Source organism: Ruditapes philippinarum, unplaced genomic scaffold (assembly GCF_026571515.1).
Source record: "Ruditapes philippinarum isolate M1 unplaced genomic scaffold, ASM2657151v2 ctg767_1_1_1_1, whole genome shotgun sequence".
Classification (NCBI taxonomy): Eukaryota; Metazoa; Mollusca; class Bivalvia; order Venerida; family Veneridae; genus Ruditapes; species Ruditapes philippinarum.
Genome location: NW_026866214.1, coordinates 98,954 through 114,715, shown reverse-complemented (window position 1 = coordinate 114,715; position 15,762 = coordinate 98,954). Strand labels below are relative to the sequence as shown.

Below are 15,762 nucleotides of genomic sequence, written 5' to 3'. Positions count from 1 at the left end.
AAAATTCTTTCGGCAACAAAAACAAAATTAATGGAAAACTAATCATGCGGCACAAATATGTGCAGTTCTCGGTACAACAAAATACCCTTAACCGGATTTGAACACCTTTTGTAACAACACACACCATTGGTTACTTAAACTGAACAGTAGGAATACTGTAAATACATGTATACTCTCGTAATTGAGATTTGACCATTAAACATTTACCTACTTAATTGTTTTTGCGTTTAAGATTAAATATTACCTTAAAGAAAAAGGTGATAACATTAATAAGGCAACATTCGCAGATTAGTTTCAAGATCTCAGGCTGTTCACATTTTATACTGTTATAATGTTCCAAACAGCTGTTACGTTCACAATGGTAAAAAAAACAACATCGCATATCGCCATAGCAACTTACAACCATATGCATTATTCCACTGACCAAAATAAGAAAAATAATAATACATCTCATGTACGCATGTTTTTTTCCCCATGCTTTTTATACACACTTGTATATGGTGATAAAGTATGAAACATTAATTGTAAAATACAATAATACTGTTAAGCTTTCCTTTTTTATAGTAAACAGATTATGTTTTCGATTCTAAAACATGTCATTGTTAAAATTCAGATGTCTAAATCTCCGAGTAAACTAACCTTAGCATGAATGGCATTATTGCCATATAAGGCATGCCGATGTAAGGCAAATCTCGAGATTTTGGCAAAGACAATATATTGGAAACTTCTCTGCGAGTTAAATCTAATATGGTAACCAGCAGATGTCACAATCTCTATGTATCTGAATGTGCCTCCCTCCCGCAAGCAAAATATGTAAACATCCAATTTAATGAATATGCATTCTTAATGGCATACTCAATTTTCATTAAAAAAAATATGTTTGAGCCATGTTCTTTGACTGCAGAATTTTGTTGTGTTTAGAAAAGGACGTAAAAAGGAAAATCTGCTCCAAAAATATTTAGAACAAATTACACCAACCAGTATATATAACACACACTAACAGATTTATCATTAATGTTAAGGGCCAATCAAGATCAAGACAAACATTTATTTAAATAGAGAATAAAATCTTATCTTCTGATTGGTTATCAACGTTAATAAAAAAACTTGTATATTTTCTATACAACGAGAATGGACTTGTGACAATTTCGCCATACATTCATGTTGCCATAGTTACAAGGTTGATCACTATCTAAAGCTCTCAGTTCCTAACAAGAAAATTAAGTAAACTACCACTTTTTTTCATCCACATTATGGTTCTTAATGAAGGAAACCCGATAAAAAATATATCCCTTTACTACCTTTGAGTCATGAAGTATTTCTACATTTACCCTTTTACCCCCCTCTAAATATGTAAAATGGTTTTGTCCATCTTTCAATTTGGAATAAACCATCAATCATTTTTTTTATAGGGAATTTCGCTGAAATATAATCAAATTAGAAACTAAATGCTTTCAATATAAACTGATATTTTTAGAGCCGGATTAATCGAGAACAACCTGATTTTTATCCGAACATTATCAGCCGACTTCAGCCTCGGAAAACTGTTAAACGTATGTTATCTAATTGACTAAATTTGTTCATTGTTCCGAGCCTTTTAACGAAATTTAGTCTATTTTTGTCTCGCAAACATTTTCATTGCTATCGGCAATATATCTAGAATCTAGCTAAGTTTTTGATCATTATACTCCGATCATTTCAGTGCCATTGTCAATACATTTTCTCGAAAATCATACACGAATCCGTTTTGAAGCTGGATAAAATTACGACTGGATAAAATTACTGCCTGAATTTATGATAGCGTTATTTAGTGTTTAGGTGTTTATTCAGCAGCCGAGAGAAAGGACATGTGGTGACATGTTTCTTATAATCAGCTACAATTCCTTAGCAACGCGAGGCTGGTGAATGTCAGGCACTGAAGAACAGCATTCAATACAACTTGTACGTTGTATTTTTTCTCATTTCAAGTTGCAGTGAATGACGAAGAAAAGCAAAATACAAAATAAAACTGGTATTTCCATAGAAAACAGTAAAATATTACACATCTAACCTAAAAATTTACAATTGCTTCTTTATAACCAAAATTTTATATTGTGAAATTAAGAAAATATCACTTCCTTTATTTAATTTCTACTGGGAAAAAAAAATTATGACGTCTAAAAATGTTTCGAACAGAAAGAAATTACATTTTTGTCTTGTTAGCCTCGTCGGTGATTTAATTAAAATCTCAAACCATTAACAATCATTCCCTATTGAGGTCGTCAGTACAATGTTTACCTAATAATGTGACGGGAAAGCTGAATTATTCCACTCGAATCGCCCCGATACTTCCACAATTTTACGAGTGAACGAAATTACAGGGAATTTCAATCTCTTCTAACAATTGGTTGTTCTGGAAACGGAGCACAAATTCCCAAGAAGGGAGTTTATGAAAGGATGGCACTGAATACTATTCAATGTTATTAACGAATAAATGACCATGGTGAACTATAGGTGGTAAATGGAATAAAATAATATCATTCTTATATAAATAATCAAGGACTCAATGAATATATATCATATAGAAACTCTTCCTGTCAAAGCAAGACTTTACAGCAAGTTTTCTTTACCACACATGTATATTTATAACTACATAATTTTTTTTCCTACAATAGAATCTGCAATAAAACAAAAGTGCTTAGGACGTTTTGGGGGTTTAAGGCTATTAGCAATGACTTACAATTAATCATAAAGTTTGGTAAATCGATAATTTCCGTATAATGTCTTAACGCCAGTAAAACAAGAGAAGGTTCATGAAACATAAGCATGCCTATAATTACCATGCTATTATGCTAGGCCAACATGTCTTGGGACCCTCCAAGTGTAAAGAATATCATTTTTTATGAGCTTAGTATGCTTTGTTTAGATTAATGTGTCCGTGGGGACTGCAGAGCAAACACTCATAACTGATCGCTTATATTTGTAGAACTTGAGAACTGGAACATTGTTCTGAATAAACATTCATCTCAAATTTAATCAAGCAGGACTTTTTTTTTTTTTGAAAACTAGAGAATAAATCAGAACTTCCTGTAAGGCAAAAGGCATTATGGGAAGACCTAGAGAAAGGAAGTTGGGTTTTTTACAAAACTTCTGCAATGACTTTTAATGAAAACCCTTTTTCAAACCTCTAAAGAAAACATGTTTTTTAAGGCAAATTGCAAGAGAAACAGCCCACATTTCAAACTGCTATGCATATTCACCAGCACTTAAATAGCACAGCAAAGTACTACAGACGAAATGGGAAAGCAATAAATTTCTATTCAGTACGCTTAAGGGTACCATTCCTATTGTTCCCACAAATTTGCACAAGACTACATTGTCAAACTCTTCTCTATTTGGAATAAAACCGTGAAGAGCTCTCGTTTTGACGTAACAAATTTAAGTTCAATTAGCCGACGAGAATTCCCAAACAAGGCCGTTATTTCTTTTTTTTTAAAGACATTTCATACATTTCTTCAAGAGAAATTGTTTTATAAATGGTTATCCACTAAGATGCTTTATGGCCCATCTTGTAGAGTGATTCTGTTTACTTTGAAGGCAGAAAATCAATAGTTCTCCAATCAAATTAATCGCATGTAAGAACATAAAATTACCCTGTCAGTTGATTTGAAAGAACTTGTTTCTTTTAAACATTGGTGAGTTTTTTGTATGGCAAATAAAGAAATGATGCCAAAATGTTCATGAAGTGACTGTCATCTATGAAGTATAAATAGAACATTACATGGCATTAACATTCTGACAATTTATAGATTAAACAAAATCTGAAAAAGAAGCCGTCAATTGTGCTAAAAAAATTTGAAAATACTCGGAGCCAAAAATAATCTTTATCGTTTGATTCCTCTGAAATTAACATCTTTTCCTTAAATTTAATGAAAAAAAATTAATTTGTTGGTAAACATTTATTTTAACAACGATGAATTCAAGCACTTATATTGGAGAAGTCCCACCTAAAGAATTTACAATAACATTTAGTGGTGTTCATACTTTTCAACAGACTTGGCGCTATTACATTCTTTTAAAACATGTATCCGCTCTTAATGTTTTGAATTTTGCATTTTTCGCGATAAAATCAAACGGTTTCCACTTCATTCAATTATTCAACATAAATATTTCAACACGTCGTGAAACACGTCATGTAAAAATCACATTACGATGATCAGTTCTATAGCCGCAAAAAAAATCTTGTAAGAACTAAATATAATGACTGAAGAAATACGAACATCGCGGCTTACAAACAAAAGACTAAATATGAACAAATAGGTTGAAGCTTGTAAGAACATCAGTCTTTCGTATGAAAACAGGAAAATTCCATTTAAGTCTCGATTCACTTGGACGATCTGCTTTACTGTTAAGAGGCCGCTGAACAAATTCCATTAATTCCGTGAACGAGGCGGGGTAAAGTTGCCGACAGTTTGGCAATAAATTAGTTCATCTTAACTTGGCAAAGACTGTAACCTTAGGGTGAGAATTTATTATCTTCCGGACTGACTGCATGATCAAAACTTTTACACGATTCTTAATTGGTGCCCAGTTATAACAAAACTGCCGCTAGATTCTCCAGCTCCCAGGAACCAAAATTATTCATGATCAATTTCCACAATGACGACAGCGTTTCATTTATTTCCATTCCTCCCCCAAAATATCAAAACCTGTCAAATTTAGAACGAAACTGGATGCATTATGGTGGATACTGTGTCATTGAGTCTGTGCCATGCATATTTTCTCATGTAACTACGGGCAGTTTTTAAGAGGGCCAACTCCTTGCTATAAGACAGTACAAGCTGAAGGGATCAGTGAGTAAATCCTCCCACATCATTAATAACTGTTCCCCGGTAAGCCTCCCCTTTTGACCTGATCCCTCACTTTAATCTGCAGATTAGTTAACATTTCAAAAATCATTCCCCAAGACTTACACCAGGTCAAACAGTGTCAGTCACTGGACTGTTGACAAGGCATCCCATTATCTGTTCGTCCACTTGAAATCTGTTAAATTTTGCGTGATACATGTATAATGATAAAAAATTTTTTTTTCAAAACTTTAAACACTTCACTGAGACATGAATAGAACTCTCTATAAATAGAAATTACTTTATCTCTTTTAATATATCTAGAAACCCAAATAGAAATACATGTTAAAACGACTGAAATACCTAAAACTAGTATACAGAAGAGTGTTTTCACGCTAACGGTGACAATGCGATTTACATTATTACACTGAAATACTTTTTACACACAAATTTTACAAAAATTCCGTTATCTTTACAATCGGCGAAATTTAAGTATGATTAAGCCTTTCTTCTCATTCAAAACGGCAGTCTTTCCTTTATTCGCACTGTTTGCAAATGACAACACAACTATTTGGGTTAATAGAACCTTTTGATAAAAATAAAAATACTTTCGTTTTTGAAGTTAAACAAAGTTTACTCTATAAGAATGCTCAAGGGTCCGATAGTTTATTAATACTATACAAAAATAAATCAGCCTGAGTTTTTTTTTCTCTCTCGCAATTTTTAACAAATAATTTGTTTTCAAATTGCTATAATAATTGATCGTTCTTGATAAAAGGTCGCTTAAAAATACCCAAATGTCACCAAATAAGAAATAATCAACTTCTATACAATAATGCGATGCTTAAACCATTTCGCGTTACACTTCACTTATTTAGCACCTTTAGAAAATAGAGTTGTTATACACGCTAGTAATATGCTTGAATGGTGGCACACGACCAAACTGCGATCATATCGCCATTATTTTCCACACAATCGTAAAATAACAAAGGGGAATCAAGTACGTTAGGCCTGGAACCAGGTGACAAATGGTAGTACATGTATTCAACATAGTTACCGACGGTTCCCATAGGAGCAGCATGACAGCAAAATTTTCATTTTCAATATTCAGTACAGAATTACTTTGCTTATAAATAATTCATTATAAATACAAGATGACATTTTCCCCTATCAACTTATCTAACAACAAAAAAGAAAAGTTTAAGCTATAAACGATTTAAAATCTTTACTGCACGGGAACTTAAACAAGCAGATGATGGTACACTTTGACACATTTGTTTTTTTAGTAAAAAAGATGACGTTAGTGAAAATTACTCAAACAATTTCAATTTTATTAGTCTCAAACTTTTCTAATTTTATATCATATACAATGTATCAGACATTTTAATAAATATTTTTTATAGTTCTACAAAAAAAAGTTATAAATAAAACAGCATGTACCCAACACCATATAAATTAAGTCTACATTTATATTAATTTTGACAAGGATATATCATTATTAATAAAAGCGTTAAAAAAATTCAATTCTTTCCAAACGCTTTTGTTGAAAGGACACTGACCATCAGTTAAAAAACATGACCCCCCCACCTCACCTCGGGTAATAAAATTTCACATTAATCAAATCTGGACATAAAGCACTCACTAGTAATTATCAAAAACGATAAATCTTTTAATTGACATTTAATGGTTTGTAAGATAGAATGGGGAGATAATTTTACATTTGCAATCAGGCAAGCTCGTTTGTTTTAATATCCAATCTCAATAAAATTTCGACCTCCATATAGCCTGCCATTGCATTACATTATATTATATTATAGCCACCTATGCAAGTTCACCTTTCTTTTTTTTTTTACTGTTGTGCATTGAACACATAATCTTGCGATATACCTAGGTTCAATAAGATTGCTTTGAAACCATAAATGATAAAAATAATAACTAATAACACAATTTAAGTAACGATATCTCTGTCGGCTTTATAAATCATCACAATGCTATTTATAGATTCTATGCCTCGAGGAATGAAATATTTTGTTCACCTGAGAACTTTCATGTCGGCAAGAATTAAATGAAAATGTAGACGAAGTAACGTTAAAAGTTGTTGTTTTTTTTAAAAAATCTTTTGAGAAAACAAAGGAAAGCAATCTACGGTGCAAACAATTCATTCTTACTCTGTTATTCCTTTTACAACACGGCCATCATTCACCGCAGAGAAATAAACACAATTTATGGCAGAACTCTAAGATTATCACATGGGAAAAACGGAGCTTGCGTTTCAATTATTCATGTTATGTTGGCCAGGTATTCAGCTTAATGAACAGGTGTTTTATGGGTATGTCGACTAAATATGGTAGAAACAAAGATGCTAACTAACACACAATATGCTTGTAAAAAGACGTAAACTGTTTTTCCGTGATTCATTTTCATTAATTTCATGTCTGAGGAAAAACATATCAATTGGCACTGAAAAAGCACCTGCTCTAAAAGTAGAGAAAAAAAGCTTTAAAAAAACACCTTACCATAATTATTTGCTACTAAAGGAAGAAGAAAATGGAGGATATGTATGATATTTTTTTTTTATCATTTAAGTAAAGAATCAAGTTTCTGGTCTGAAAACATGGCAGTTTAGAGGAAAGTTTGTTTGAATCATCGCTGTCATACAATTTAAATTATTAACGTGTTACATCATACAGACATCATAAATCTACAACTACCTTAATATTAAAACATCTATGCATAGCATATTAGATTTAACAACCCCCCACCCGCCCCATGTCATGGAATGAAGAAATTCAAAACATTTAAAATAATTTCAATTAACAGCTATCACACGTTCTTTACTGTCATACAAATAAAAAAACATCAAAGAAAATTTTGTTTAATCTCTTTCAGTCCTTATCAAATATAAGCTTTTCTTTTCCATTTAGATTTTTTCCACCAATTAACTGTCAGCCATGATAAAATGATTGCCCTTTTTAGGCCTGAAATCTGGATATTTTTATCTGTCATTGTGTTTGTGTGTGTGTATGGGTCTGCAAATTAATTTGCTGCCTTCTGTTACCGAGTGCTTTTCAATTACCATGGTAACATTTCGGCTGCAAAGACCTTGGATAATACCATGCCGCTTTAAAACCACCGACGTCACATGGTAGAGTCACATAATGTTCTCCACTGAAAAGCGTACTATACAGTACAAGCCAAATAATTGCACCGAGCATGGAATTGTTTATTGCTAAACCTGGTCTACTGGAATAAATTATTCAATGTCTGAACGGGGGTCTAATTTCTGTGTATACCAAACCATAAAGGATAATTTGTAGGCATCAGAGAGACGATAGCTGGAAGGTTTAAAGCAGTGGTTTCCCCACTTTTAAATTACAGAAAAGAACATCTCCGTTACATTTTATTTATAGTTTTGAAGAAACGAGACATTTTCTGTCTACATGAATTCTCAGTAAATACGACGTTTTTTTACAGACTTTATTTACATTGAAGCTCGGCTCTTAAATAAGAAAATAGGCAAGTTGTTTTAAGATAGACTACCAGCAAATTTACAGTTAAGAAATGGAAGTTAGGTGGTGACCCATCTTGTACACATTGGAGGAAAACTGCAATAAAGGTCAACTTAAAATTTACATACCCACCCAAATACCTAACCCTTACTTCAAAATGGTATACCAACATAACCTTACGATTCAAATATCTAAAATGTTTCAAAATTACAAAACAACCCTAGTAATTCATTCACAAAATATTTTGAAATTATAATTTTTCTTTTTCCAAACAAGCCCATAATATTTAAGCAAAGCTATTTGCTTTGCACAGTTGAGATATTTTGTGGTTGGTGGATTTGGTGGATGCCCTTAAAATGTGTCTTTCAGGAAGGGGGGCAGGTGGGCCCCTTTTACAAACCAGCTGTTCCCCATAGAAGGAGAGAGTGTTGTTGAACAGACAAAGGCTTTTCACACACAATTTTGGGGATACCTGTTATAAGCTGGTAGTAATTTTAACACCTTGGTGTCAAGAGGACAGGTCAGAGGTCACGATATTTAAGTTTGGACGTGTTTACATTTTTCCTTATCAGAACCTATTCAAACAAGGGTAACGAGATTTTTCAAATAAAAATAAAACCAATGAAAGAGAAATTCTTCATGGAAGGCTCGTCATATAAGTTTCCCCTTTTTTTTGTTAAAGACTGTATGCGTGTACATAAATGTACATAACATAAAAGGTTACAATGTAATATTTTTATTACTACCTAAAATGTTGTATTCAATCTGTCTATAGAAGCCTGAGGTTAACTTTTAAACATTAAAATAAAAATCCTGACTAGAATAACCATTGATAGTCCAAGAGATAACCACCTTACAACCTGATGCCCCCTTTCTACTCCCTTTGTTTGCTATTCCATAGTCATATGGGCTAATTTAGCTGTTGGGGAGATTTTTCAATATTGCAATTAGCTTAATTAATCATGCGAAACTTTGATCATTCTTCAACTTTAATCAGATTTTGTCAATGAACTTTATATAAAACATACTGTGAATTTTGTTGGTGGGGGTGGGAGCCAGGAGGGAGGGGATTTAAATGGGGGGGGGGGGGGGTGGGGGGAATGCACAGTCTTTAGTTGCGGTCAAATTATTATATATGTTGTAATGTAATTTTATTATTTTAAATTTTTTACATTAGATATGATATTAGCCCATCTCTTCTGTTATATTAATCATTAACATTTCAGGCAAGGCTACCATACAGAACTGAATAACTGTTTTCAATACGTCAGCCAAGATCACAAACTCTGACATCTACATACAGAATACCCACTTTTCATAATGACTGTAATGACAAACATTTGAGCTGACAAAACCAACATAGTGCGTTTGCGACCAGCATGGACCCAGACCAGCCTGCACATCTGCGCAGTCTGATCAGGATCCATGCTGTTCGCTATCAGTTCCTCTACTTGTAATAGAGTTGGTAAGCGAACAGCATGGATCCTGATCAGACTGCGCGGATGCGCAGGCTGGTCTTGATCCATGCTGGTCGCAAACGCCCTATGTTGGTTTTGTCGTGACGCGGCTCAATTTATAAATATCCAACCATCATAACTTAAAAAATTTATTTCTTTTCACTTTAAACACATGCCAAGAAAAATTGTCTGATCGCTCACATTTAAAACTATACCAATCAACACAAATAAAATACAATATAAATACTGCTCTCCCTTAATTGGAATTCTCTTGACATTTACAGAAACAAATGGCTTCGAACAGAAAAAAAAAACCTCACGAGTCGAAAAAGAGAACGTGCTAAGACTGATATTAAAGAACGGCTAATAAATATTTTTTTCATGGTAACGCACCATTAATAAGAAATACTCATACAGAAAAAATTGTATTTTAGTTTACTTAACTCTTATTAACTTTAATTCAAAAATGCGGACACACATCAATCTTTTAAAATCTATGTAATAATGAAAATAAAAATGACAGAAATAGATAAAGGTATTATGGTTAAAATAATCCAGTTTCTTATAATACCGACTTTTAAATAAGCGGCGGGTTCAGGCGTTAGTCGTGAACAAGGATAATATTTTCGAGTACAGTCCCAAGCTAAGATACGTAAGAATTAAAACGTAAACTCTTAACCAAAAATTAATGCTCAAGTATACACTGGATATTCACATAGTTATCTTTTTCTTCCCTATAGCATAATCTAAAATAAACATGTCATTGAAATTTTCCGTACATATAATCTTCAAAAACATAATATGGATGAGCACCCCTGGTCATGGCATACCAAAAAGCGAAATTTATCTGCATTTATTGCTGCGATATGAAGGATATTTGCTCTTGTTTGTGCATTAGAACATGCCTCGTGTTTGGTGATACCTAGCCGCCAAAATATTAACATGAACCGTAAAAAAACATGGAATGATAAAGTCTTGATATAACCTCAATATTTACTTTCTTAGTCATTTCCCATTTTACCATGGATCAAAATCTACAGAAATATATTTTTCAACCCCTAGCATGCTAAATATCTTAAATTGACCTATCCATCGTTTCATCTAGACAAAACCATTCATTACTTTTAGGGAAAATTCAAAATATGTACGGACTAAAAAGCTAACAGTACCGACCATGATCGGACGGCACAGATTTGCTTGTTGAACTTGGTCTGCACCGCTGTCGTATGGGTTGAATCGTTAGCGGCCAACAGGCTAAGTGAAATATACATAGAACTTGTTCGACATAAAAAGTGAGTACAATATATTTCATATCGTATCAAAACCATTGTTCACGATTAGTCTTGTGGTAGCTACCTAACACTAGATCAAAGAATACACCACTTCAAAGGCATACATATGTCTTACTTACTAATTTTTCAATACCATCGTCATGTTACAGTCTTTAATAATTTTTTTACGTCATATCAACAGAATGTTTAAATTTCAAATAGATTTCTGTTTGAATTCAAAATTTCCCAGTCGCATGCCATATAAAGATTTACAGCTTCCGCCATTTGCTGGACAAAGGCCTGTAGTCGGAAAGGGAATATTTGCAAATAAAAGTATCTTATCTAGTCCACCTGCCTCATTTAGCCCTCGGCGGGTCGGGGCAATCATTATTATGATCAGTTCAATTTATTAATACCCAAGATCTTATCCTAGATATAATAATTTCCTCAAATTAAATACGTTCAGACAGCCCTTTTTTCATTAGACTTTGAAAAAAAAAGTTTTTCTGTTTCTCTATTTTTATCTTTTAATTAAGTGATTTAAATTTAGTGATTCAAGTTTATATCAAATGTAACTCGGACATGTTCAACGAAATTCAATCTATTAGCATTAAAAAGAAATGTCTGAAAATTTATATTGTCTCATTGCTTGTAAAAAAATGCTTATATTACAAACTGCCATCACCATAGGTTAATCACGGCTTTGTCAATACATGATCATCTACATATTCCAGCATGCATGCTTGCTGCTTCACGAAATTCCGTCAAATTTCTGCGAGAGTATACCAATGTGTACTTTAAAAGCGTGATAATAAGCAGCATTACATAATTATAGCAGACCAGAATTATTCTGGTCCTGTTTTCAAAATTTGAACGTTTAAAACAAATCAATCGCAACTTTCTTTTTTTCTCTCCGAAGTTAATTGAATTGCAACTGTTTTGTGTTAAACCATCAATAAATTTATACATTGTATATTATCATATAATCAACCATTTTTCATTTGAATCAAGCACATGCAAAAATTATACCCTTAACCTCCAGTACAGTGGTGTCACATGCATAAATAACCTACCCTTCTAAGATAAACATACATATTTTGTACCAGTCAATTGTAATCAGTCAACCCACCTGGGGACTTTGAATTCGGGATTATCAACTCAGGTAAAGGCAATGCTGCCGGACAGTCCGATGGTACAACCCCTTACCCCCTCCCCCTGTTAAATGCGTCCTTACTGCCAACTGCCCATTACTGGTGCTTTTCTGGCACCAAAACAAACCAAACAACTGCATTGCCCAAGACAGTACGGTCACAGAGGGGAGATAAAATTCATATCACTCCCACGCTATATTTAATATCCCCCCACACTCCTGGTGGTTGGGGGATCTGGGGGCTTACAATTAACTGGTACATTATGCATTTTTTTGCTTAATATTAGTCATACGTTGATTATCTTAATACAGCTGTCTGCGCCCTGCATAGATAAGTGGCTATTTATATTTTAAATCTACGTTTATATACGAGTGTGTACTGAGATTATAAATACTGCCCCGTAAATAGTTTCTTTCTCTTTTTTTTTTGCAATATACATACAACACTGAGTTCAAATATCCCTCGTAAAAAACGCTTCCAAACTAGAAAGAAAATAAAGATGAATGACGGGAAAAAATAAATTTTAATTTAAATTAAAAGAATAAAATTACAAGAAAGAACAGAACTGTAGATAAAATAGGTAACTATAAATACTGATACACGTTATAGACTAAAATTTACACGATTTCAAACAATAAATTAAACAATATATTACATATTACACTTTTTTTTATGTTAAGTAAATATTATGTAGTTTTTTTCTTCATACATATTTTACATGGTAAAGATATATGCTGTAAGTTATAAATACACAAGAAATGATGAGTGACCAATCAATGGTCTTCTAATGGTTTGAGCAAAAGGAGGTAAATAATTATAATACAAGCAAATATGGTACATAACCAGTACAAATTTTAACACACTCATAAGTCAAATACGGTTGTTTTTTATATACATAATTCAGTTAATTCTGTAAACTTGATCATATTTACTTAAATCTATCAACTTTATATAAAGCAACTTTAAATAAAGCAAAGTATTTTTCATGACCAAAAAGGAATGTAACTTTTCAAAGGACCAGAACTATTCCAAAGATTGATTGACCGAGATTCAAACTCCATAGTCCTGTATCTTAACGAGAAATGTACGTCTCAATCTTATACCCAACCACAACTTTCCCTTTGTATAATATACCACAACACCCGTATCATCCAAGAGTAGTTTGATTTTTGTTCGACTTATGAATGTGTAAAAATTTTTAAAAAACAATGGCTGAAAAAATAGAAGTAACTCTTCTACAGGACGTATATCTGCGTAAATACAAAAATACTGGAAGAAGTCATGCTTTCATTGCCAAGATGCACACGTCAACAGCTTGCAGAAGGAATTCGGATCTAAATACAACATAACAATTTGAATTTTAAAAAGTTTGTATCAACTACAGAATTAGTTTTGGTGGATCGAAAAATTTGAACCAATACATCGATCTTTTGTTCTGTTTTCCATTTTTAAATTTTTTTACGAACTATTCTTTTTTTTTACGTATCTTTTACATAAGCATGAAAGCATGTTCCTTTTTCATTGGGGAAATTTGTTTTAAGGTCATATAAAACAGTGTTAGTAATAAAAGATATTTTTTGGTCATAGACTCCGAACTGACGTTCCAGAGAATATGAAAATTATAAATTATGACTATAATCTCTACTTCTAATTAACCAAGTCCCAATTTTAGTGGAAAAAGTATAAAAAGCGAAACTGATGTCCGGCACAACATAGCAACTATACCGGACGGAAGATTAGTACAAATAATTTTAAGGAACGAAGTTTTTAGTTCAAAATTTTCTTTCACTCCACCAGAATTCTTTTTCATTGTCAATTAGGCGTTTCTCGCAAATCTTTGAATTAACTGACTAGAGATTTGTTAAATTCCCAGAAATGTGCGAGAAACGCACTGTCGGCAATAATGTTAGTATAGTTATGCTGGTATACGATCCATAACCGGATTTAATGATACCTCCTTTAACACAAGCACACAGGGCACTGGTATATCCAAACTGAATATCACATTTCCACAAACACATTCCAATGAAAAAAACTTCTTTTTGCAAGAGGGAGACAATTTTGCACACTCCATTCAAAATAAAGATCAGGGCTTTTGCCTATTGTTTTTTTGGTAAATTGTTTTTTTGGTAAGTGTTTCTTGTAAACTCTTTTTACAAGCGGTCCAAACAGTAAATCATGCGCATGGCAAAAAAAATTGGAATTCTGGGAGCACACAGGGGTTTGCGACATCAGTTTGGGTTTATCTACCAGTGATGCTGTGCTGTGATTGGTCAATAATTTAGGCATTCTCGATACCTGCTATTCTGCAAGCTTACCATGAGACTGAAACAATAAACAAAGCATACATTAACTCAAAAATATAGCTAGCATTCAAATTCAAGAAAAACGAAACGAAAAAAAGTAGCGCACATGATACACGATACACTGTTCTATATTAAACACAATATTCATTTCAGACACAGTTAAAATTTTCTTCGACCGTCTACATTTTGTGTAATGAATTGATCCTGCATGGAATTAGAATCCAAACATTCTTACTAATTTTAGATAAATGCTAAGATCTGAGCAGTCTGCAGTGCATGATAGCTATTCTAGTTGGACTGAATGGGCTAGCAGGCCGGCCCTGTTCTATCTTTTGAGACATTGTCAGGTCGTATAGCTATCCTTGACATTGACAAGCAAACAAATCATTAGAACTATGGGTTAAAGTCAGGATAGGCTTAGCAATTTTTTAAAATAACTTTAAAATATGGAAGCATGGCTGTGGGCTAAACAAAACAGGTGATGAAAATCTTTAACTGTGCCTGATGTAAATGAGATATGCAAATGTCAATACATAATAATAACAACAACAATAGCACCATAAATTAACCCTTAACATGTTGGAACCAAGAAAAGTCTTTGCCACCAGCATATAGTCGGGCCAGATAGCTGTTCCATCCCTGAATTATGACCCGGCTTTATACTTTACGTCCCCTCACACATTGAATGGACTGTTCCAAATTCTAAGCGGGACCAAATCCACGACCCACATTCAGCAGGTTAAGGGTTAAATTATGCACCCAAAATTTTAACTAAATAAACAAATAACTATAAAATCGATGCATTTTTCAGCAATTTACAATATCTAAGCATTTACGAAAATAATAAAATAAATATTAAATGCTTTTATTATATGATACAGTCTTTGACTGTATCACACATGCTCCAAAATAGCATGCACATAACATGTAACAAAGCCAAGTAAAGAAAAAAACACAAAAGAGAAATAAAGAGCAGCAAGTTTTATCGTGTTGGACGCAAAACGTTAAAAATGCATTTGCATAGCATTTGATAGTTTTAAATGCTAGAAGTGAAGTCACTTTTCAAACAAATTTTAAGTGACAAAACAGATTTATCTTTAACTATCTATTAACAGTACACGACAAACATTTACTTACGATAAATATGCGATAATACCCTGATAGGAACCACTTAACTTTAGATTAAAACTTCTGTACGCTACAAAACTTAAATGCTAAACTTAGACACAACAATTATACAAA

At 32.9% G+C, this 15,762-nt stretch overlaps 1 protein-coding gene across 19 annotated transcripts in view; it reads right to left on the bottom strand.

The window, feature by feature from the left end:
• Window positions 1-15,762, bottom strand: part of LOC132731733 (hepatocyte nuclear factor 6-like) — a 39,295-nt gene that overhangs the window by 9,997 nt on the left and 13,536 nt on the right. For 3 of the 19 annotated variants that reach the window (XM_060717977.1, XM_060717976.1, XM_060717978.1), the window contains exon 4: window positions 12,656-12,696. The exons of 14 other annotated variants lie outside the window; for them this stretch is intronic. In XM_060717977.1, coding sequence (XP_060573960.1) covers window positions 12,656-12,696 — 41 coding nt within the window. Of the gene's footprint in view, window positions 1-12,655; window positions 12,697-14,332; window positions 14,540-15,762 lie in introns of those variants that run through there. 2 more of the 19 variants (XM_060717979.1, XM_060717980.1) reach the window with 1 other exon arrangement.